Genomic DNA, 24546 nt, shown 5'->3' with positions numbered 1-24546 from the left:
GGTTGAGGTTGTGACATATCCCTCATTTTTATCGCTTGAATATTGATTTGTAAAAAAAAAAAAAAACTAGAATAACATCATTAACTTGATTAATTTATGGGTTGTGTTAGGATTTAGAATTAATAATAATTTTTTTTGTTGTTGAAATTGTGAAAAAAAAAATATGGTTGTACGTTCATTGATGTTTGTCATTTTGTATTTTTAACCTGTTGTACCCACAAATTTGAAACTGCCAAAATATTCAACCAACCCGCTCAATCAATTAGGGCGGTTTCACAGATGATTTTCCTGAAAACCAACACAACCGACCTGTGCATAGTTTAGTGGATGCCAATGAAGATGCTTAACCATTGAACAGTTTCTAGCTAAAGAGATTCATGATTTTTCTTCCAAGATGCCTATTAAGGTTACACAGTAAGTTGTTTCTACATATTTTCCTCATTCAGAAGTGACCATAAAATCTGAGTCATCACTTATGGGAGAAACGGTGATTCAAGAATCCTTAAATGAGTCATTGGAGGAACAACTCGTTGGGTCAGCTTAGGGCAAGATGTTAAATTCGATTGGCAGGATATTTCATTGCCTTTTGATTCTACTCCTAGCCATTATGTCATTGATCCCATTAATGGAATCACTTTTGAGTATCTCGATCCTCATGAGCCTTTTTCTTCTTCCTAAAAAAAAAAAAAAATCAACAACAAAAGATTCTCAGGAGTCTGCTGATCTAAGTTTATTTTTCCTATACCTAATGTTAGTTGTAATCTAATGATTATATGTTAACCATCAAGGCATTGTTGTTACTTCAGTTCCTAATGAAATATTTCACATTAACATCTCGTGAACAGGTTCGAGTCATTCTTTAATGTGGACCACATCCACATTTTACTAATTTTTCTTCAGTTTTAATAGAACGGTATGCCCACTTGATGAAGGCAGTACAGGGCCTTTTGTTTTGTTTACTGGTGTTGATATTTCTAAAATTCTTTAAACAATAAAATATGTGTACTATATATTTACTAAACATCATTAAATCAGTTGAACTCTTACATTGAACAGGTGAACATCATGATTGTCAAGCTTCTTTTCCTGAATAACTAGTAACTTTCGCAAGAACCATGCTGTATGCCACTGTATCAGTACTGTGAATGGTGGTTGGCTCGCTAAAACCTTCAATAATGCATGCAAAATCTGTAAAATTGAACAGGAAGTTTATCATGACACTGACAACTAAACTGAGATGGAAACTGGGACACAAGAGGTTGTACTTTAAGATAAAGCAAGAGTTACATGCAAATGGTCAAGATGTGTACTAATGAAACAGGTAGAGAATAATCAATTGAGGCAACAACGACAATGCTCTGTAACAAAAAAAATAATGACAATGCAACTTAACCAAGATATAACCCGTAGTACATATACCTGAGGCAAGTGTCTCACAAAAATTCTACCATCAAAGACCTGTGAAGCTGATAAGTCATATGTCTGCAAATGAATAGATGATTAAGGTCATATCAAGAGAGTTAATGTTAGAAACTTCACGAAGTTATCATTTCCCCGTCCCAGGAAGAAACTACGGACACATTTTTATTCTTCAAATAAAGATATACCATGTAATTTTGACATGCAGGAGAACAAAACAATCAAAATTTAGAGAATAAGCCATGTCGGCAAAACAATGTCAGAATCACAGTTCAATGCCCATATAGGTGATAACTTTTTTATTTTTTATTTTTTGAACGAATATAGGTGATAACTTAGAACTGTTATTAATATTATGTTTCAGAATCATGGTACAATGCCAAAATCTGAAGACAACATCAAAGAGTTCATACATGTAGATAACTATGGATCCTCAACTGAAATTATATAGGGACGAGATAATCCACTAAACGATCATTTATTATAAGTACTGGTATGCACCGTCACCTTCTGCATCCTGGTTTTAGTTTGACAGAATCCTATTAATCCAGCCAGCTGATAATCAAGATCTACAAACAAGAAAACATGGAAATAAACCATAATTAAAATACATCAGGAAGTTGTATAGACATACTAAACAAAAGTAGAAACATCAAATACCTTCACTTTCAGCTAAAACAAGCAATAACATGAGAGATGCCAGCATTAGACTTTGATTATCTGAGAAAATGTATGAAAGTATTCCAGCCCTGCACAGAAGGGACTACTGACAAGTTCAATGGACACAGAAATCATTGTCATACCCATGATTAGGATAAAGGCAAAGACACTAGGCATATACTTCTTTAAGATGCTACAAATATCTCACACCATCTCACACCAGTTGCCTCATATTAAATAGAATTAGAATTTAACCATTTACCAACCAGAACACCAAAAAATAATAAATAAGTATTTCATTACTAATAGTAGGTGATAGCAAGAACGTGTACATGTATACCGAAATGCATGCCTTTCATGTCCCACCACATCCAACACAATTTCAACCAAAAAAGGAAAAAGAGAAATAAATCAATATATAAATTTATTAAACAAAATAACTTCCATGCTTTACTATTTCAAAAGTAAATATTGTATTTGGAATGAACTTTAGGTTTAAACAACTAGAGTACAGTCTGTAATAGTATATAAGAATTTGCCTATTTCTGTATGCCATGCGATAATGGAGTGTACATCTTTAATTTCTGCATGGGTAGTTGGTTAGGATGTATTCCTAAATCAGCTCTCTTTGTCACTACCCAACTTCGCTCCGTTACCCACTTAGATATATATATATATATATATATTAATGGATCCATGAATTTGATTTGAGCATCAAAAGGAAAATATCTTGTTTTTATTGGATCATTGAAAAGATTTTCAAGGGAAACAAACGAACAAACAAACAAACATCAGGATCGATCCCAAAGGAATGTGATCGATCACCAAAGCGGAACAAGGTGATCGATCCCTCCATTTAAGCGCTCGATTAGTAACACTGAGAACATTGATTTGTGTGTCAAGGCAAAAAAGTGAGTTCTAAATTCCAGTAGCCAGCGATCTCGCCTTGCTAATAAAGGCTTTAGCGACATTGCTAATAAAGGCTTTAGCGACATTTTGTAGCTGCGATAGATCGCTCCATTCTAGGGATCGATCTCTAACACGAAAATTGCTTAATTATTTTCCTAAACGGGGTTTTGATGCCCTTTTTGATATATAATGCTTTCTTGATAAGTTTAAGGGTATCCCAACAACCATTGTGTTCATATACAGCCATTTTTAATTACAGTCTAGAAAAATTCAAAGATCACATCTCTATACAAGTGAGATTTTTCTGGATGTTGATCTTTATCCATTTTAAAACCCTCAATCTATTGCATTGTTCTCACTTCCGTGGCCGGTTGGATAATCGGAGTCGTAGGTGTACAAAGAACAAGGTGAGAAGCTTCATGGTGTTAGGCTACCGCATCAGGCCACACTCATGGAGCATCTTCAAGAAAACAGAGATAGGTTAATCAGGGTTTGGTTCTAAGTCCTTCGTCTAAGTCTCGTGAACTTGATTTATTATAGTGGATTTTTGTTGGGTGTTTGGGACCGGGGTTTTTCCCCTCTTGGATAGTTTTCCATGTTAGCTGTTGTATCCTCTCTATTATATTTGTGCTCAGTTTAATTTTATCATAGCAAGTTTAAAATTGGTAATTCAGTTTAACTTCATCCAAAATAATTTGAGAATTGTCCTATTCACCACCCTCTAGGCACAATATTTCTGGACTCTAATATTTCAATTGACTACGTATTACATTGACTACATGTCAGAACTCTGTGCGTTTCATGAGGTATTCTGTTTGAGTATGCTGCAAGTTATTTAGTTTTTTCCTGCAGTGGTTATTTCAAAAGCAAGTACTCATGATGGGTTTTGTGTTTGTGAGTGGCATACGCCTGTGTTATTGGCATTCTTGTCTTTATAATTTGTTTTTATCGAATTGCAACTGTTTTGTCACAGAAATACCAAAGGGTATCACTCTACTCTATACTAAATATAGAAACGATGTATATGTGCAGAAAGACAGAAGAAAGATCATCCGAACATGGAAAATATGATGAACCAATCAGATGACACCATCTAAGCCTTCGAAAAGAGCAATTACAAAATCAACATGGGAGCAGCCACAAACCTTTTGTTTACCGTATCATTACAAGGGAAACTTGCAAAATGAGGATCACATGGCAGGTACTCTGATAAATGCCCAAGCAGATAGTTTGTTTTGAAGTTTTCTGCACCCTCTGGCTCAAGACAAACCATTTCATGCAAAGGGTTGAATATAGAATTCACGTGATTAGTACCATCATCTGTGACTCCTTCAATAGTATGTTTCATGCTTGAAAACATCTCAGCATACAGAATAGCACTAGCCACAAAGTTGACCATGTTTTCTCCCTGAACAACCTGAAGGAGACGGGTAACTACAAACAGAGAAGTGACTGCAGAAATATATGTGCCCTGAAAAAGGAAATGAAAATATTAAAAACTATTTCATGTCTGTAAATTTAACAATCAATTCCATGTTTGAGTTCAGAAATAACTGGAGCAATAAGCTTATGGATCAATCATGGACTAGGATTTCCCAGCACCAGCTGGGGAAATCTTACAACCAAATTACTGGACTGCCATTTATTTCCACCAAAATGAATTCATAGATTTAATAAGGTTGAAACCTTTTGGGGGAAAAGAGAGAACAGTGTAAATAGTGAGGGGACGAGGAAAGATGGTAAACGCAGGACGAAATTTCTGAGATATATGTCCAGGGAGAGGATCATTTTAGGCTGCCTTCAGCTGAATGCTGCCGTAACTTGCTACTAAACAAATTACAAAGCAAACACAAATCTAAAATGGATACTTGCTTAGTATTCTACCTCTAAGGTGACATAGTACAATTCTGCAAACAATCACTAAGAAGGGCATGCCTTCGTATAATAAACTATTGCACCAACTTCAACTTCAAAGGAATATCCGTAGACTTTTTTTTTTTTTGGTCAGAAGGTAAAAATTCCTCATGTCAGGCAGGAGTAGATTGCAGTATCTCAAAAAATTTGCTGATCATACAGTTGACGTCAAAGAACAAATGACATACACGAAGTAATAATAACAACCTTATGAAGTTTCAATAATTTTGCAGAGAGAGAGAACAGTTCAGATGAAGAATATCTCACATTACTCTGGCCCAACTGCAGCAACGGGAGCAACATGGGAAAGATCAATAAGCTAACAAGATTTTGAGTGACCATTTTTCTCAAACGAGGCTCGTCAATACAAAGTAGGTCCTCAAGGTAGTAGAGCTCATCGACAATTTTATCAGTTTCCAGAAGATCTCTTGTCCTTCCGCGGGGGAAACTCTCCCTGCATCAAATTCAACCAGTTTACCAAAATGAGATGCTAGTGCATACCACCACCAGATTACAACTCACCAAAATGACAAACTTTTCATCTGAAAGTGCGTACTCCGTAGCATGGACAAGGGCATCTAAATGTGTGCATTGCTTTTTTATGCTCAGAACTATGTCCGAGAAATACTGCGAGACTGGAGGAGTTGTTACAAATCGATAGACCATGTCATCACTAACTGCATAACCAAAGAGGATACCATTGCAAAATCCCAAAAGTTGAAGTTCATAATCCACAATACAATTATATCTTTTACTTGGAAAGTGATATAAAAGATTAAAAAATAATACCATTATATATGTTCAGAGTTAATGCTCGTATAGCCGTTTGAATCATCTTTTCCCCGTGGTGAGCAAATTTAAGTGCCTCACTGTATAGTGGAAATGAGACTACAGCATCCTGTTGATATGACAATTTATGAAAAGTATGTAAAGCCATGCCCCAAATATTTTGCAAATCAATATGATGTGAACCAAAAAAAAATTAAAAAAAATTATATTCAAGGGGACATATGCAAGAGCCTTCTCATGTACTTCCGCATATTTCATATTCCAATAAGTTCTGGTTCTCCATATAGAAATATCACAGTTCTGCCATAATATATACGCCTTACACATCCTTTACTGCTATAAACATTGGATGTAGTCATAATCCAAACATGTTCAACTATATTTCATCATTAATCCTACACATATAGACAACTTCCAAGCCCCCTTTAAGTTCTGTACCAAATGCACTCCCATCTCCTGAGAAGTCTTTCTTGTGGATCTAATGCTCAAGTCTTAAAAATAAAACAGAATGAAGTAATGAATGTGAGGCAGAATTATTAAAATTAGGGGTGTTCAAATAACTGAACCACCTGACGAATCCGACCCAATCTGACCGATGGCCATGGATGGTTTCGAATTTTGTACGGTAGGAATCGAGTTCAATTTAGCAAACCCATTGAAATCATGGTCGAGTCTCGGGTGTGACATGTGAGAATCCGACGGTCCCGACCCAACCTGACCCGTCTTCAATGTTAGCTGCTATTTTTCCACGTGTAGCACTTGATTGGCTCACTATCTTTACATATATGTTTCCAAGACTAATAAACTTTGACCCATGCCCTTCTCCCACATTTCAATGTGTTGGCATATTATAATCACCGAAAGTCACTTAGCATATTATATTAGCCGAAAGAGTCTGTAATCATTTTTTTATGCACTCAGGGATTGTAATTGTCTACCTTGTAAACCCTAATCTTTATTTATAAATAAGGGATGATATCTCATCATACCCTAAGCTGTTACTCAAGCTTCATGGTATCAGAGCCGAACCTATAGGGTTTCGGTTCACCCTCGTTGGTAGACCTTCTTCACCAACAACACTCTAGGGTTCGAAGCTTACCTGGGTGGATCGTCTTCCTCAGCCGTCTTCCTCAGTCGATCTCCGCAACTCAGTCGATCTCCTCAGCCGTCTTCCTCAGTCGACCTCCTCGCCTTCCTCTGTCGATCATCACTCAGCCGTCATCTCCTCCAGCCATCTCGGCGATCTCCTCCAGCCATTTCGTCCCTCGTCTTCTTCGTCACTCGTCTTCCTCAGACTCTGATCTCACTGTGGTATATATAAATATATATATATATATACATATATATCCTAATATTTATATAAATATAGCCTGATATAGAGATATTTATATATATAAAGACATGTATCCATAAATAACTCAATTTAAAAAAAAAAAATAAAAATAAAAAAAAAAAAATTAATTAATTAATTAATTAATTAATTAATTAATTCAAAAAAAAAAAACAACAACAAAAAAAAAAAAAAAAAAATTAATTAATTAAATGGTTTCGTAATTTTGTTATGTCTTTATAGTGGTCATTGTACCTGATATCTCACTTCCACCTTCTGGGTTTGTGATTTCCACTAGTTTGTTGCGGGTTTTGTAGTATTGTATCCATGACAGATTCCACTAGTGTGTCCTCTTCGTCTCAAACACCAAAAAGTAAGAGTCTCATTCTACCTACTACCATGACTGAGAACTCCAACCCATAGTCTGAAAATCACCACCCCTCTATTTAATGGTCAGAACTACCTAGCATGGTCTCAAAGTTTGACTTTATTTTTGAAAAGCAGAGGGAAGATGGGGTATGTTGATGGCAGGATACAGGCACCTAGTACCACTGACTCAGGTTATGACCAATGGGAGATTACTAACTCTTTGATTATGAGTTGGCTTATCCATTCGATGGTTCCAGAACTTGGTGAGGGCTACTTGTCTATGGAGACTGCCCAGGACATTTGGGAGGCTGTGGCTGTTACCTATTCCTGCAAAGGAAATTTTTCACAGGCATTTGAGTTGCGTCGCTCTATTGAAAGCACACTTCAGGGGGAGCAGACTGTTCTTCAGTACTTCACTTTCCTCACCAACGGCTGGAAACGCCTTGACCACCTGGAAGACTATAAGCCCGTTTGCCCTACTGATTCTGTCGGGTACAAGAAGTTCATCGCACGGGAACGGGTCTTTAAATTTTTGGCCGGCCTAAATATGGAGTATGATCCAGTTAGGGGTCGAGTTCTGAGTATGGACACTCTTCCTTCACTACAGGAGGCATTTGCCTATGTACAAAATGAGGAGAGTCGTCGGTCTGCTATGATGTCCCCTGTCTCTACTGACCGTTTCGCATTACTGTCTACTTCTCGAGATGGCCTCAGCCTGCCTCCTCCATCTGCTGCTAAGGAGTCTGTATTCTGTGATTATTGCAAGAAGCCGCGGCATACTCGTGAGACATGTTGGAAGCTTCATGGGACTCCATCTGGGAGTCGAGGTGATCGGTCTGGTTCGCGAGGAGGTCGGTCAGGCCACTCTCGAGGACGTGGTTCCTATTCCCGGGCTCATCAGTCTAGTGCCGTTGATACCCTTGATTCTAATTCCACTTCTGTTACCCAGGCTTCTGATACTGAGCTGGAGGATGCTTTGCGCCAATTGTTGGACCGCCGATCTTCTACTACTCTCAGTACCGCTTCCTCGTCCTTTGCCCGCTCAGGTAACTTAGCATCTTCTCCTTGTACTTTCCTGTGTCATACATCTTTGCCTTGGATTATTGATTCTGGTGCCTCAGATCATATGTCTGGCTCCTCTGATCTTTTCTCTGCCTATAAGCCCTCTTCAGGTCAGGACAAAGTTAGGATTGCCGATGGAACTGTTTCTTCCATTTCTGGAAAAGGTTTAGTCCAAGTCACTCCTACCATGCATCTATCTTCTGTTCTCCATGTTCCCAAGTTTTCTGTTAATCTGTTATCCTTAAGTCGTCTTACCCAGGATTTGAATTGTTGTGTGACGTTTTTTCCTGATCATTGTCTTTTTCAGGACCTTGTCACGGGGAGGACGATTGGCAGTGGTAGTGCAGAAAATGGTCTCTACTTCCTAGATCAACCGGACAAACTTGCTTATTCTTCCACCACGTCTTCTACTACCCCCGCTGATGTATGGCTGTGGCATCGGCGTCTTGGGCATCCCTCATTTCATTTACTTAAGCATTTATTTCCTTCTAGTTTTGCAAATCATCATGTGTCTGACTTTCTTTGTGAGTCTTGTCAACTTGGAAAACAACATAGAGCTTCTTTTGCTCCCAGTTTGAATAAAAGCTTAGTTCCTTTTTCATTAATACATTCTGATGTTTGGGGTCCCTCTCGTGTTCTGTCTGTGAAAGGTCATCGCTGGTTTGTTACATTTATTGATGATTTTTCTCGTGCTACTTGGGTGTATCTCATGAAAGATAAGAGTGAAGTTTTCTCTGTGTTTCGCACTTTTCATAAGATGATTTGTACTCAGTTTGGGGCCACTATCAAAATATTTCGTTCTGATAATGGCGGGGAATACATAGATTCTGGGTTAGGGCAATATTTCTCTACTCATGGCATTATCCATCAGACCTCTTGTACCAATACCCCTCAACAAAATGGGGTGGCTGAAGGCAAGAATCGGCATCTTCTTGATATAGCTCGGTGCATGTGTTTTTTTATGAACGTGCCTCGACCCTATTGGGGCGATGCCGTTCTCACCGCTGCCCATCTTATTAATCGTCTCCCTACCCAGGTCTTGGACAAACAGGCTCCACTTCACGTCCTCCTCGGTTCTCAGTCCATGTTTTCTATTCCTCCCAAAATATTTGGTTGTGTCTGTTTTGTCCATAATCACTCTCCCTCTCGTGGTAAGTTGGACCCTCGCTCCCTCAAGTGTGTTTTCCTTGGTTATTCTCCTACTCAAAAGGGGTATAAATGTTACCACCCTCCTTCTCGTAAGTGGTTTGTGTCCATGGATGTCACTTTCTTTGAGTCCCAGTCCTATTTCTTGTCTTCTCCGGTGTCACCGTCCTCATTTCCGGGGGAGCCTTGGTGTGAAGTGAGTCCTGTGCCTCCTATGGTAGAAGTGAGTCCTGTGCCTCCTATGATAGAACCAGTTGTTCTTGCACCCCCCTCTTCTACTGGAACTCCCTCTTCTACTGGAACTATAGAACCCACTGTCACCAAGAATAAGGATGGCCATGTTTATGTCCGGGACATCGACAGAAAACAAGTTAACTGGATACACGGGACCATTTCTGCTACTCCACTGCCATCTCCTGCTTCTGATGAGAGTCTAGGTAACTTTGAATCTCGTGAGTCCATTGACCTTGATGTTCCTATTGCCAAAAGGAAGGGTGTGAGATCTTGTACTCAACATCCTATCTCCCAGTTTGTATCATACTCTCATTTGTCATCCTCATATAGAGCGTTTGTGTCCAATATTTCCTCTGTTAGCATTCCTAACCATTTTCAGGATGCTCTTGCTATCTCTGAGTGGAAACTAGCCATGATTGAGGAAATGAAAGCACTTAGGAAGAATGGCACTTGGGAATTGACTGAGTTACCTACGGGCAAACGACCTGTGGGCTGTAAATGGGTATGTACTGTGAAACACAAAGCAGATGGGTCTATTGAGCGTTACAAGGCAAGACTTGTGGCAAAAGGGTTTACTCAGACATATGGCATTGATTATCAGGAGACCTTCGCACCCGTGGCTAAAATGAATTCAGTCAGAGTACTTCTCTCTCTAGCAGCTAATCTAGATTGGCCGCTTTATCAGTTTGATGTCAAGAATGCTTTTCTCCATGGTGACCTCGAAGAAGAAGTATATATGGACATTCCTCCGGGTTTTGAGGATCATCAAACAGAAGGGAAAGTATGCAAACTTCGGAAGTCATTATATGGTCTCAAACAGTCTCCAAGGGCTTGGTTCGAGAGATTCACTCAGGCTATGTTTAAATATGGCTTCAAACAAAGTCAGGCAGATCACACATTATTTGTGAAACATTCCTCATGCAGTAAGACTACAGCACTTATTGTATATGTAGATGACATAGTTCTTACAGGCAATGATAGTGGGGAAATACCTCTGTTGAAGAAATATTTAGCCAAAGAATTTGAAATCAAAGACTTGGGAAGCTTGAAGTATTTTCTGGGAATTGAAGTTGCTCGCTCTAAGGATGGGATATTTATCTCACAGAGAAAATATGTGCTTGACCTGTTGAAGGAAACTGGGATGCTTGGCTGCAAGGCATGTGCCACCCCACTGGAACCTAATCAGAAATTGGGGGATGATGAAGGAGGCGAAGTTGTGGATAGGGGGAGCTATCAACGTTTAGTGGGTAAGCTCATTTACCTATCTCACTCCCGTCCTGATATTGCTGTTGCTGTCAGTGTAGTTAGTCAGTTTATGCATGCTCCTCATCAGATTCACCTTGAGGCTGTCATGAGAATCTTGAGGTATTTGAAGTCTGCTCCTGGTAAGGGTCTGTATTTTTCAAAGTATGATCATCTTCGTGTAGAAGCCTATACAGATGCTGACTGGGCTGGGTCAGTAACTGATAGGAGATCAACTTCAAGGTATTGTACATTTGTCGGCGGCAACCTAGTTACTTGGAGGAGTAAGAAACAGAATGTGGTTGCCAGGTCAAGTGCAGAAGCTGAGTTTAAAGCTATGGCACAAGGTGTGTGTGAACTTTTATGGATCAAATTATTGTTGAGTGATCTAGGTATTGCTCAGACGGACTCCATGCGGTTATACTGTGATAATAAGGCCGCCATCAACATTGCTCACAATCCAGTTCAACATGACAGGACAAAACATGTTGAGATTGATCGCCACTTCATTAAGGAGAAACTCACTAGTGGTACCATTTGTACTCCTTTTGTTCAGTCTGGTGACCAACTTGCTGACATTCTCACCAAGGGAGTTGGGAATAAACCGTTTCACGACATATTAGGCAAGCTAGGCATGAGAGATATCTTCGCACCAGCTTGAGGGGGAGTGTTGGCATATTATAATCACCGAAAGTCACTTAGCATATTATATTAGCCGAAAGAGTCTGTAATCATTTTTTTATGCACTCAGGGATTGTAATTGTCTACCTTGTAAACCCTAATCTTTATTTATAAATAAGGGATGATATCTCATCATACCCTAAGCTGTTACTCAAGCTTCACAATGTTCTTTTTCTCTCTCTAGAACCCAACAGTTTCCTTCTCTCTAGAAACTCAACAATCTCCCTCATACTCTCACTCTCTCAACTGTCTCTCTTTCTCTCTGACGTTTATCTCTCTTTCACTTCCCAATACACTCTCTCTCTCTCTCTCTCTTCCTGTAAACCCATGAGACCCCTCATCTTTGTTCTCCCTATGCACAAACCCAATCTTTGATTGCCTTCCACAAACCCTATTTTCCTTTTCAATCTCCCTCTCATAGAAACCTAATGGCCATATAGCAGAGCGATGATGGCAAAGCAATGGCGATCGATGGTGATAAAGTTTAGCAGATTACTGGAGCATGAGCAATTGTGATGATGACGGAGTAGATTGATTGTTGTAGTGGTGCTAAATGGCAGAATTTTTTTTTTTTTAGTTTGTCTTCACTCTATTTCTATCTCTCAACTCATTCATGTTTGAATTCGTTCATTATTTTAATTGAATCATATGTTTAAATCTTTGAATCAATTTGTTTATATACATGTTTGAATCTGAGACTTGTTTTATATGAGGGAGTTGTCTTCCCAACACACCACCGAACCTAGCCGACCATCAAACTGAATGGTTTGTTGCAGTCGATTTCGAATACTAGATCAGTCGACAATAGATGATCAAGCTTCTAACTTGATGCATTTAGTCGATTTCGAATACTAGATCGGTTGACAACAGATGATCAACCTTCTAACCCAATGCATTCGGTTCGGCTGACGGATTGAGGGTACACCAGACCCAATCCGACCCTTACACACCCCTCCTCTCTAGAAACCCAATAATCTCTCTCATACTCTCACTCTCTCGTCTCCCTCGCTATAACCCCCATTACCCTCTTAATCTCCCTCTCAGAGTGGTGAATCTAGCGACAGTGCTATCGATGGTACGATGGCGTGCTTAGATCTTAGATCTGTGAGATGGTGATGATAGTGCTCAGATTTGAAGTATGGTGATGATGGTTCTTAGATTTGGGACAACGATGACAATAGTGAACATGGCAATGAAACCCCCTCCCTCTATCTGATTTGATCTCTCCCACTAACTTAGATTTGGAATGTTTGTGATCTCTACAATTTCTCTTTTGCTCTTTTTTTTTTTTTGGATCATTATTTGGTTTCTCACTCGATCCGACTACCGAACTGATCAACTCGATTTTTGCAGTTTTGAAAAAGACAACGGTCAGAATCAGATTGGTTTCTTTCAACCCAATGTGGTCAGGTCGAGTGGCAAGTCAATGGTAAAACCGATCCAACTCAACCCACGTGCAGCCTTACTTAAAATACTGACACATCGTTCTGAATTGTGAAGTTACAAATTACAAGAAAAGGACCATTGAACATCTCTTCTTAGCAAAAAAATTCTTACGTGCGTTCTGTTTAAACTTTTCTTGGATGGTATTCACTGCAAATTAACATAACAGCTAGTGTCTAATCTAATCTAATAAATTAACATATTAGTTTAAAATCATGTTTTGGAAGAAAGAAAAAGAGAGGTTTTAAAAGGAAGTTGAGTTCATGAATTCTTCAAGAAAAGCTCATGTTTTGATCCTTGAATCATAAAGATGAATCATGTTTTGATTTTACTGTTTTGAAAAGAATTATGATTCCATGTTTTCTTATAAATTATAAGTGTTTTTCAATGATTTATCAAGGTCACAAGCTAAGGAAATGAAAAGAAGTGAATTAGAACAAGAGGAGAAGTATGAACAGCCTGCTCCAGCCATTTCTGTACGTGCAGAAGTGACTCCCGCAAGTGCGGCCCAACCCTCCAAAACCCATTTTGCATTCTAAAATAACCACACGTGCGGCCAGATTTCCGGCACGTGCCCCAACCTTCCTGCACCTTGTCCCGCATGTGCCCCGGCAGGTGCAGCAACCAGTACATTTGCCCAATTCCACCCCTTTTCGCTTGTTTTGATGCACCGCATCTCATAGTACTTGTTTAGACCTAAAATGGAATTGAATAGAGTTTAAAAACAGACTTTCAATAAGAAAAATTAAAGAATAAAGTTTAGGAAAACACTAAGGTTAAGCACTCGGTTTGTTATGTCATGCAAGTCAAGTTACGTATTTCAATGCTTTGTTCTTGTTTGTGTATGTTAAGCTTTGGAAGGAGTTTACCCTTTGCTCAAGGAGCCATTTGTGAGTAGTAGTACAGTAAAGCTATGTTTGATAAATTATGATTGAAAATGCAAAACTTATTTATGCTTAGGAAAGCTATGCTATTGCTTGTTAGAAAGCTATGCTATTGCTTGTTAGGAATGAACATCCTATATTCTTATATTATGTATTAAGTTGACATTCTTGGATCGTGTCCTAGTTATTGGGTGATTATACCAATAACGTCTTTATGGCCAAGCTCACCTTACCACCTTCGAGTGGGTTGTTTAGTCGGTATCCGGGCCGGTTACGCACCTTGCAATCCTTGATATGTTCATCATTATGTAAATGTTTACAACTCAAGTCTTGTATTATCTTGCTCAAGCTAAGTCATGTTCAAACTATGATTTTACGCTATGTTTATAAAGCTCGTCGGTGTTCATTCATTCACCTCTTTACTTTATTATAAACAACAAGGAATTGGGAAAGAATTGATCTCTTTTCTATATTTTTTAGAATGATAAACAAGTACACTATTTATAGTCTATACAAGGCACTAAAATCAGGAACTAAATAACCATACATCTGTCATATAGCTAGGCAATCCCTAGAGATCAGCAATAAATCTTAGCTGAATATTCTCCTTTCCAACACTCCCCCTCAAGCTAGTTTGAAAATATCTTCCATAGCCAACTTGCCCATTAATTTCTCAAATTGTTTTCTGGAGAGTCCCTTTGTAAGAACATTTGCAATCTGCTTATCAGTTAGTATATAGGTCATGCAAATTTGCCCGTTCTCTATTTTCTCCTTGATGAAGTGCTTGTCTACCTCAACATGCTTGGTTCTGTCATGAAGAACAAGGTTATGTGCTATTGAGATTGCTACTTTGTTATCACAGTATGCCTTTATTGGAGAGGGACTTGAGACCTTAAGTTCATCTAAGACTCTCTTAATCCATAACACCTCAAAAATTTCGTTGATCTAAATTCGGCTTCAGCATTGCTTCTTGCCACCACGTTTTGCTTTTTACTACGCCAAGTAACAAGGTTTTCTCCAACAAAAGTACAATAGCTAGAGGTTGACCTTTTGTCAGTTATACTCCCAGCCTAGTCTGCATCTGTGTATACTTCAATTTGTAGGTGACCATGCTTTTCAAACAGCAGGCTCTTCCCTGGTGATCCCTTTAGGTACCTTAGGATTCTGTACACCGCTATGTTGGACCTGGTTAGTGCATAAATTGACTTGCCATGCTCACTGCAAAAGTTGTATTTGGGTAAGTATGAGATAGATAAATCAGTCTACCAACCAGCCTCTGGAATTGTTCCCTGTTCTTCACATCTTCAGGTTTAGCAGATTGGAGCTTTAAATTAGGTTCAACTGGGGTCTCTGTTGCCTTGCAACCTAGTAGACCTGTCTCTCCAAGAAGATCCAACAAATAGTGTCGTTGAGACATGAAGATGCCCTTTTTAGACTTGGCAAACTCCAGTCCAAGAAAATATTTTAGGACTCCCAAGTCCTTGATCTCAAGGTCATCAGCAAGGCCTTGATCTCAAAGTCATCAACAAGGACTCTCTTGAGTCTCTTGAGCTCAACATGATCATCACCTGTTAATACCAAGGTTTTAAAAAGCGGCCGCAACCGTTACGTAACGGTTTTGGTGGTTATCGCTACCCGTTATGGCCGCTTTTGCAGTGTGAATGAGATTCACAGGTGTGTCGGTCGTAGCGGCTACCGTAACGGTCGTAACGGCATGTTACGGCACCATTACGTAATGGTTCCAAACTGTTTCTTTCAAAAAAACACACAAAAAAAAAACTGAAAATGGGGGAAGAGGGATGGAGAGAAGAGGGAAGATAAAGAGAGAAAATGAAAGAGCAAGAGATAGAGAGAGAGAAAAGGGAAGATGAAAAACATGTTATTGATTTGTTGAAACTGTAAGACCTATGCTATTCTATTCAGCTGCTATCACTAAACCATTTTGTTTGTGTGTGTCTATCTATATATTGTTTGAAAATAATAATAATAATAAGTGTGGTCATTATCTATTTGGCTTGGTAAAATATACATATATATATATACATATATTTAGGCTCTTATTTATTCTCTTACTTTTGTCATTGTTTATCTTATATATAATAGTTAGTGATTGATTTTTTGTATAATATAGTTATTAATTATTAAAATAAAATGTAAAAAACTCAGTTTATAGTGATTTAAAAATATAAAATATATTGAATCATACTTAAAAATTTACAAAAATTGATCAATATTTATTTTTAACCCAATAAATATGATCATGGAAGAAAATATGCATCGGTAAGTTTTTTTCAAATTGTGCGAAAAATAAAAAAATTTACGGTTTCGGTTACCGCAACCGTTACACTACGGCCTTTACACCCCACAACCGCAACCACGTCACCGCCACCGCCACCGTTACGGCGACCGCAACCGGTTTTCAGAACCTTGGTTAATACTATATCATCAACATAAACAATTAAAATAGCAATCTTTCCTTTTGTTGAGTGTTTATAGAACATAGTGTGATCTGTCTGAATTTGAGTATATCCATAGGCCTTTACAACTTTCCCAAATCGCTCAAACCATGCTCTAGGAGATAGTTTGAGGCCATACAGGGATTTTCTTACTCTACACACTTTCCCTTCACCAAAATGTTCTTTAAACCCCGATGGTAGGCTCATAAAGACTTCCTCTTCCAAATCCCCGTTTAAGAATGCGGTTTTTACATCTAGCTAGTGTAAGGGCCAGTCAAGACTAATGGCTAAGGATAGTAAAACACGGGTTGAATTAATCTTTGCAACTAGAGCAAAAGTTTCCTGGTAATTAATTTCGTATGTTTGTGTACAACATTTTGCCACTAAACGTGCCTTGTACCTTTCTATACTTCCATCAGCTCTACACTTAACCGTAAACACCCATTTGAATCCTACTGTTTTCTTGTCCCTCGGTAAGTTAACAATTTCACAAGTCCTATTCTTTTTCAGAGCGTTCATCTCTTCCAAAACTGCTAATTCCCAATCTGGATTATCCATGGCTTCCTGAATGAATAATGCTATATGTACCAATTAATATACTAACTAATATACTAACAGATGATATGGCATAATTTTAGAGGTTTTGAGTATTTGTAATTTGTATAATAGGTGGGATCAGTAATAATGGCATAAAACTAGTTGGTACACTAGTGTGTATATAAATTGGTGCATGTAGCACCACCATTCCTGAATGGTTCTTGGGATAAATAGGTGGGAGATTTTTGAGGTAAAAGCTTTATGAGACTTAGAAAGCTTATGGTAAGACACATATTTAGTAATAGGATGTTCTGTACAGGTTCGAACTCCCTCTCTAAGTGCTATAGGTACATCAAGATCGAAAGCAGTAGGAGTGGGATTTGACAAAGAAGGATTAGAGTTACCTTGAGTAATAGATGGATTGTCGCTTGAAGACAGTGATCTGTTTTGTGCTAGAGTTGTAGGCAAGTCTTTACTTGTTTGATGAGTACCCCTTCGAGTGTAAACACGAGGCTCTGAGGTAGGGTTGATGATATCCTGCCTTAGTATTTTTCCCCCTGTTTGTGAGTCATCTATGTTTGGCAATGGTAGGCTAGTATTTCCCTTATTTTCATTACTGTGACAAACAATTTCCTGACTACTAGGTGTGGAAGGATCACGAACAGGTATAGAAAAGAAAGTAGTCGGCAGAGGAATGGTAGTTGGATAGCGCATATAATTAGAGGCAATGTCTTCATCCATGGAATTAACAAGCCAGGGCATAACCATGGAATTTTCTGCATCCCAAGTGGCATAAGTCGTATCCGTCAAATCAGGCGCTTTTGTATCACCAGTCAGGTACCCAATCTTTCCTCGCCCTCGAATATACATGCGCACTAAATGAGACCAGCGCAGAAAATTATCTCCATTAAGGCGTATAGTGGTTATCTAAATAGAGTGTGAGTCAGAATTGAGACCACGATTTTTAGTAGACTTGGATCTAGACATCATGAGAGGCGAAGGTTTCAATTACCAAGAATAAGTCCCAATAATTGTTTGTAAGAAATACAAAAAAGAGTCAGAAATAAAGTTCCAGCTTTGATACCAAGTAAACAACAAGGAATTGGGAGAGAATTGCTTTCTCTTCTATATTTTTTAGAATGATAAACAAGTACACTATTTATAGTCTATACAAGGCACTAAATCAAGAATTAAATAATCATACAGCTATCACACAACTAATTTTCCTTATTTACAAAGTTGTCATATAGCTAGGCAATCCCTAGAGATCAGTAATAAATCTCAGCTAAATATTCTCCTTTTCAACAATTACTATTCACTGGCAATGGCTCACCCCTCTCCCCTATATGTATGTAGGTACAAGAGAAGCATCATGAAGAAGTTAGTTCCTTGAAGTTTGTGCATATATATGCTAGAGACGAGGGTTGTAATTAGTCTTCTAGGTGTTGTATCCTTTGTAAATATGTATGTAATCAAGAACGATGTATGTTTCATTACATATAGATGAGCATTGCCCTGGATGTTCAAATGGATTTAATGGACTCAACTAAAGTGAATGATGGCTTCCGCAATTTAAAACAAGATATGCCCCAATTATTATAAGAGTTCAACTTGCTTTTCGTTTAATTAGGCCTTTGGTAGTCAAGGAATACTGGCCGATCACTGCACCATCCTGTTTGGGGCAAGTTGGGGTCGTGACGGTTTTGGTTTGTTTTTACAGCAACAATATATATATATATATATATATTTTTTTTTTCTTTTACCAAGCTAGAATTTAACTATAAGTGAAAGAAGAGAAGAACTAAAGAAAAGAAGAGACAATGTACTGTAAAAGATAAAGAGAAACTAGAATTGGGGTTCTCCCTCTTATTCCCATATATATTTATACTAATATGGCTCAAAGTACAAAAATAGCCCTCAGCCTATGATGCAAAGTGTTTGGCCATAGAGTTCCTGGTACTTATGGACAAAGCAAGCAGAGGCAAAAGGCACTAATAGAGGCAAGAAGGCACATGCTCAAAATGGTGTAAAGTTTGGTCGACATAAAAATGTTATGATGATCAAATCCATTGTTGGGCCATGGACCCCGATGGTTGTTAGGCAAATTCCAACGTTTAGGCCTTCAATTTCATGATTTTGCCATTTTTTGAAATATTTGAACCATCAATGACTTAGTCTAGATGATTTCGATTTGGGCTAGGTTTTTATTGGTTATGATTATTTTTCTTTCTAGTATCCAAGTTTGAACCTTAGTGAAATTAGCCATTTTTTGTTATTTTCTTATTTCTTTGATGTTGCTGAGTCAATTAAGGAACTGCGTTTATTCGGTTGTTTCCTAGTTAAGTTAGGGTTCCATGATTATAAATAATGGTCGTAAGCCTGATGAAGATCATGGAAAGAAGAAAAAAAGTAAATCTAAATTTTCACATGAAGCACATTTAGGGCATCAAGAATTAAATATTTAGAATAATTTTGAGTCTTCATGTCATTATAGTAGGTTTTAGAAATTAAGGGTACAATGGTAATTCCAATAATTCTTTGACATGGGTTATAGGGGTCACCCATGGGTTTTATTTTGGGTCAAGTTATCAAATGGGTCACTGTATATGGGTTTTATTATATCTAAAATAATCTTAGTAGTCAAAAGTCCAAGTTTCCTATTTTGATATTGAAGTAGAGTTAGAAGTCATTATAGTTTCCTATTATGATTGAAATAGAATTGGAAGTCATAGTTGGTCTAGAATATTAGTAGTTGCTAAATATTTTCAGTTTCTAAATTTGAGTTATACTCCTTGTAAAATTAGGAAAGTCTTTAGTCTATAAATATATGTGTAATTTCAATGATTCAGGGGAAGAGTTAATATTATGAAAATTTGAGATTGTGTTCGTGCGATTAGCCTATCCCTTGTGAAGGTGAAGTTGTGACAACCAACCTATCATGCATAATGCATATCATGACATTCATGTACTTTAATCTTATGTTAAATGCTACTTGCTTGAGCTAGAGCTAACTTTAGAAAAAGCTAAGTTTAGAAAGTCATGCTTATGACTTGTTAGTTTTGTGCCTTGAGTAAAGGGATGACTTAGAACTCAATTTGAAAACCATAGGATGGACCTATGCCTTGAGTGAGGAGCTTAAAGACCTTCGTCTAATGTGCTTGTCCATTTCATTCTATTTGCTATTTTGCTAATTAAGATTAGTGATAATTAAGTATGATTAGTGAACTTAATTAGGATTAAATAAGTTAAGTATACTTAGGATAAGATTAGATTTCTTAGTCTTAAACCTAGTTAATTAAGCCAAAGCAAGCAGATTAACCAATTAATGAACCTTACAACTTTTGCCCCACCTTACTCAATAAAACCTTAGGTAATCAAACAAACAAAAGGAAATCTGCTGGAGAATTTGAGAACAAGCTAGAGAGAAAGGAGAAAGAAAGAAAGAGCGAAAGAAGACAGGCTCAAGATTTGTGCCCAAACCTCAACCTTTAACCAATCTAAGGTAAGATTTCTACCCAAAATCTTGTAGTAATCATCCCTAACATCAAAAATCAAAAAGAAACTAGGATTGATTTGGTTTAGAAATGGACAAGTTAGGAAAAGAATAGGAAATGATGAACTTGGTTGAGGAAATGGATAGCAAGTTTAGGGAATTGTCTTTTTGAACTTGCATGTGGTGTTTTTGATGCATTTTGACCTTAATATTTAGATGTTCCTTTGATTTTCATTAGTTCCATGGGTTGAATTCATGTTAAGGATGGAAGAAAAGGGGTAGATTTCATGAAAAGATAGGTTTTTCTTAAATCTTGTTAAATCTCAAAAGTTTGATCTTTGGTTCTTGAATTTAAAACAAGTTTTGATGTTTTGATTTAGAAAACAATCTTACTTTCATGTTTACCATCAAATATACATGCTTTAGGTCAAGTTCCATAAGACTTAGCTCAAGAAAAATAGAAGAGAAATACTTAGGCCTTGTTTGGTTTGTTTTTCAGAAAAATTTTTGGAAAAAATTCTCTACAAACAAATTTTCAAGAGTAATCAAACCAAACAAATTTTTCCAAAAAAAATCTCAAAATTTTGTTTGGTTTCCTATTTTTCAAAATCACTCTCTCTCTCATACATATCCAATCAATCACTTTTTTTAAAATTCCCTCCCCAAAACAGTTTTCCAAAACCATTTCTGAAAAAAGGCAAACCAAACAAGTTTTCGTACTTTTTATCTCAAAAATTACTCTACAAACACAAACCAAACACACCCTTAGAATTTGCAGATTTTTCGAACAGCACCAGATTTCCTAGAACCACACATGCAGCGGGAGTTCCCGCACATGCAGCCAGCTTGCTCTGTTCACAATTTGAGTTATAGAAAAATTGCACCTGCGGCCACACCTGCCCCAGCCTTCCCACACGTGCGGTTTTGGTCCTGCACGTGCGAAAATGCCCTGTTTTGTGTAGTGTTTTGTTTCGCAACCCTCTTTCACTTGGGACATTTCTTGTACGCATTTGACACTTAGTTAAAGCTTGAACTAGACCTAGAACAATGCTAAACACTTAGAAAAGTTTAAAGAAAACATTAAGCAAAGTTAAGCATTCGGTTTGTTAAGCTTGTTCTAATTAGTCAAGTACTTAATTGTTTTGTTATTGTTTGATGTAAGTCAAGCATCGGAAGAAGGAAACCCCTTATCTAACCGAGCCATCTGTGAGTGGTGATTTAGTAATGCTATGTTTAATCAAATATGTTTTCAATGCAAACGTTGATTATGTTTATAAACTCTGTTATGTTTTGCTACGAATGAACATTCTATATTCTTTTATCATGTATTTAGATGACATTCATGGATCATGGCTCACAATTGGGGGAATATCCAATCATGTATGATGGCCGAGCTCACCTTTTTTACATTTAGCCAGTATCCAGGCCGGTTAAGAACACCTTGTAATCCTTGAAATGCTCATCACTATGAATTTTGTTTGCAAGTCAAGTTATGTTTTGTCTTGTAAAAGTTAATGAACATCACAATGTTCATTCATTTACCGCCTCACTTTATTACTATTCATTGGGCAATGGCTCACCCCTCTCCCTTATATGTTTATAGGCGAAGAAGAAGAACAAGGACACGAAGAAGAGTTGCACTAGAGTTTTGCCTTTCTTTTATTTTGTTTTCTTTTTGGAAAGTTGTAACCTTGAGACGAGAGTTTTATTTATATGTTTTTTTTTTTTTAAGGACGTCTTTTGATGTTGTACTCTTTTCTTTTGTTGCTTGAACATGTAATTATCAAGGCAAATAAATAAAAAGTATGCTTGCTTTGTTATCATCGTACTTACGCACTTGCTCTGAATGGATTTTGGTTTAATATAATGAACAGGTTATTTCGCTTAAGCCCCAAGATTATAGTTTAGCGTTGTCTTGTCTTGCCAGGCCTTTGGTAGTTAGACACTACTAACTGGTCATAGCCACTATCCTGTTTGGGGCGGGATGGGGTCATGACAAAAGCACCTCTCTCTCTCCCCCCAGCAAGGTCACTGTTCCACAATGCTTAGAACAGCCACCCAACAGCCCCCCCTAAACACTTGTGTTTTCATTTCCAAAACCTTACCTTTTTACAAACCCTTAAAACACCTATTTTATAGATACTTTTACAGTCACAAAATCCACCAAATCCAGCCCTATAAATCTGTTGTTGCAGCTTCCAGTACACCAATCCCGGGCTCACTACTTGTGGGAAAGTAGTCCCTACTAGTCCTGCATCAAAGCCTCGACGGCTCTTCAGTTGATTAATAATGCACAGTTCTGTTTGAGAAAATTCTCTTGTTTTCCCTATAATTCTGTAATCTTTTCGATTCAACATATTTGTACGAGAGTTGTGACGTTCTTCAACATATTTGCCTCATGATCATTTAAACCAACATATTATAGCATTTAAACCTAAAGCATTCAGCAAAAATTGACAATTTTTCCTACATCTATGAGTGTCAATTTACCTCGTGAACCTTCACAAGAAGACAGAGAGTATCTCTGTTCAATTTGCTGCTCACTGCTCTGAATCAAATTTGAGATGGTAAGGCAAAGAAACAAGAAAAAAAGTAAGAAAAAACAATAGAAGCTAATAAACCCAACCAGAAACTAGGCAATGTAAATGTGTCATCATCATTAACATAAAGGAAAACAGAGCAGGGATAAAGAGGAAGCAAGGTAATCTAACCTTAAAAATGATACATAATAAGGAGCTAGATCTCCCCCATCAAATTCGTACTGATGGGTTATTATGCTGTTGATATAGTCATTGCTTAAACAGTAATCTGCAGCATTCAAATATGAACATTAAATCAGAAAAAAGTACAAACAACCATTGGAGATTAAACAAATAAATAAACTCTTTTAAAGGGGACAACATAGTAAAGAACATAATACAGCCTCATTGCTCATGCAGGCAGTGGCCTATCTTTTGTGAGGTGCTGAAAGCTTCATGTAGAAACAATTCTTGGATCAAAGCTCCACAAACCCTCCCCCAGCCCAAACTCCAGAAGAAAGATACAAGTGTGCATGCACACGCTTGGACACAATTAAATAGCATGAGTGATGGCAAAATGAACACTCAAGGAGTTTGCTCATGTTATGGTGCATAAGCCCTAATGAGATGCATGCAAACTTGAGAAAATGTGAACCTTCAAGGAGATAACAAACATGATCACAAACAAGGATCGCAATTTCATTTATGTATGTTGTTTCAGTTAGCTAGGAAATGGATGTTTCGGAAAAGGAAAATGAAAAAAAAAAAAAAATTGGAAAAGTGTGAAAATGTTAATGTTAATACATCCTCAATAATTAAGTCATCGGACATGTTAAGGTCTATCAATATTAGAAGCTCATAAACAAAAGGTTTAAAAGCTTAGTTGGAGAAGGAAGTTTCCAATTCTAAGAAAAATATATTTAAAAAATGTAAAACTCTGCTGGTTAAGATTAAAAAGAAAAAAGAAAAATCAACGAATATATATATATATATAAAAGATACTCTGCACTAACAAATAAAAAGAATAAGTGACTTAATCATGCAAATTTTATTTTCTCCTTTATATCTCTGCTCTTCTCCTTTCTATTTTCTCAGATTCTTTAATAAATTCAATATTTTTCTTTGTTTTCTCAAATCTTTCCTTTTGACAAAAAGAGGCAAATATAAATGATCATAGTTGGATATTCCTTATCAGTGTCAAATCGATTCTTTGTTTCTGATGGAGAACAAGAATTTAAAAGTTTCTATATATATATATATATATTAGAATTTTTTAAATTAGCATTTTATTAGGAATCTTATAAATTGGTATGAATATCCTAGAATTATTAGGTTTCTTAATTTGTATTGAATTTGTTTTCTTAATTTTTAGATTACTTGCTTTTCAATAATTGGCTGTTTCCTAATTTCTAGATTGCTTGATTTAGGTTGTTTCCTAATTTTTAAATTGTTTGGTTTC

At 37.2% G+C, this 24546-nt stretch overlaps 1 protein-coding gene across 8 annotated transcripts in view; it reads right to left on the bottom strand.

Annotated features, from left to right (window-relative positions):
• LOC114317039 (protein TRANSPARENT TESTA 9) overlaps nt 1-24546 on the bottom strand; it is a 64988-nt gene that overhangs the window by 17956 nt on the left and 22486 nt on the right. For 3 of the 8 annotated variants that reach the window (XM_028263728.2, XM_028263731.2, XM_028263730.2), the window contains 10 exons: nt 23280-23376; nt 23059-23116; nt 5692-5800; nt 5459-5579; nt 5110-5356; nt 4134-4459; nt 2080-2168; nt 1927-1988; nt 1420-1482; nt 1048-1188 (listed from right to left, as the gene is read on the bottom strand). In XM_028263728.2, coding sequence (XP_028119529.2) covers nt 1048-1188; nt 1420-1482; nt 1927-1988; nt 2080-2168; nt 4134-4459; nt 5110-5356; nt 5459-5579; nt 5692-5800; nt 23059-23116; nt 23280-23376 — 1313 coding nt within the window. Of the gene's footprint in view, nt 1-1047; nt 1189-1419; nt 1483-1926; nt 1989-2079; nt 2169-4133; nt 4460-5109; nt 5357-5458; nt 5580-5691; nt 5801-13789; nt 13895-23058; nt 23117-23279; nt 23377-24546 lie in introns of those variants that run through there. The other 5 variants (XM_082892050.1, XM_082892051.1, XM_028263729.2 and 2 more) reach the window with 3 other exon arrangements.

This window comes from Camellia sinensis, chromosome 10 (assembly GCF_055761805.1).
Source record: "Camellia sinensis isolate YWXY chromosome 10, ASM5576180v1, whole genome shotgun sequence".
NCBI classification, from domain to species: Eukaryota; Viridiplantae; Streptophyta; class Magnoliopsida; order Ericales; family Theaceae; genus Camellia; species Camellia sinensis.
The sequence above is the reverse complement of the archived record's forward strand: the minus strand, read 5'-3'. Positions and strand labels throughout refer to the sequence as shown.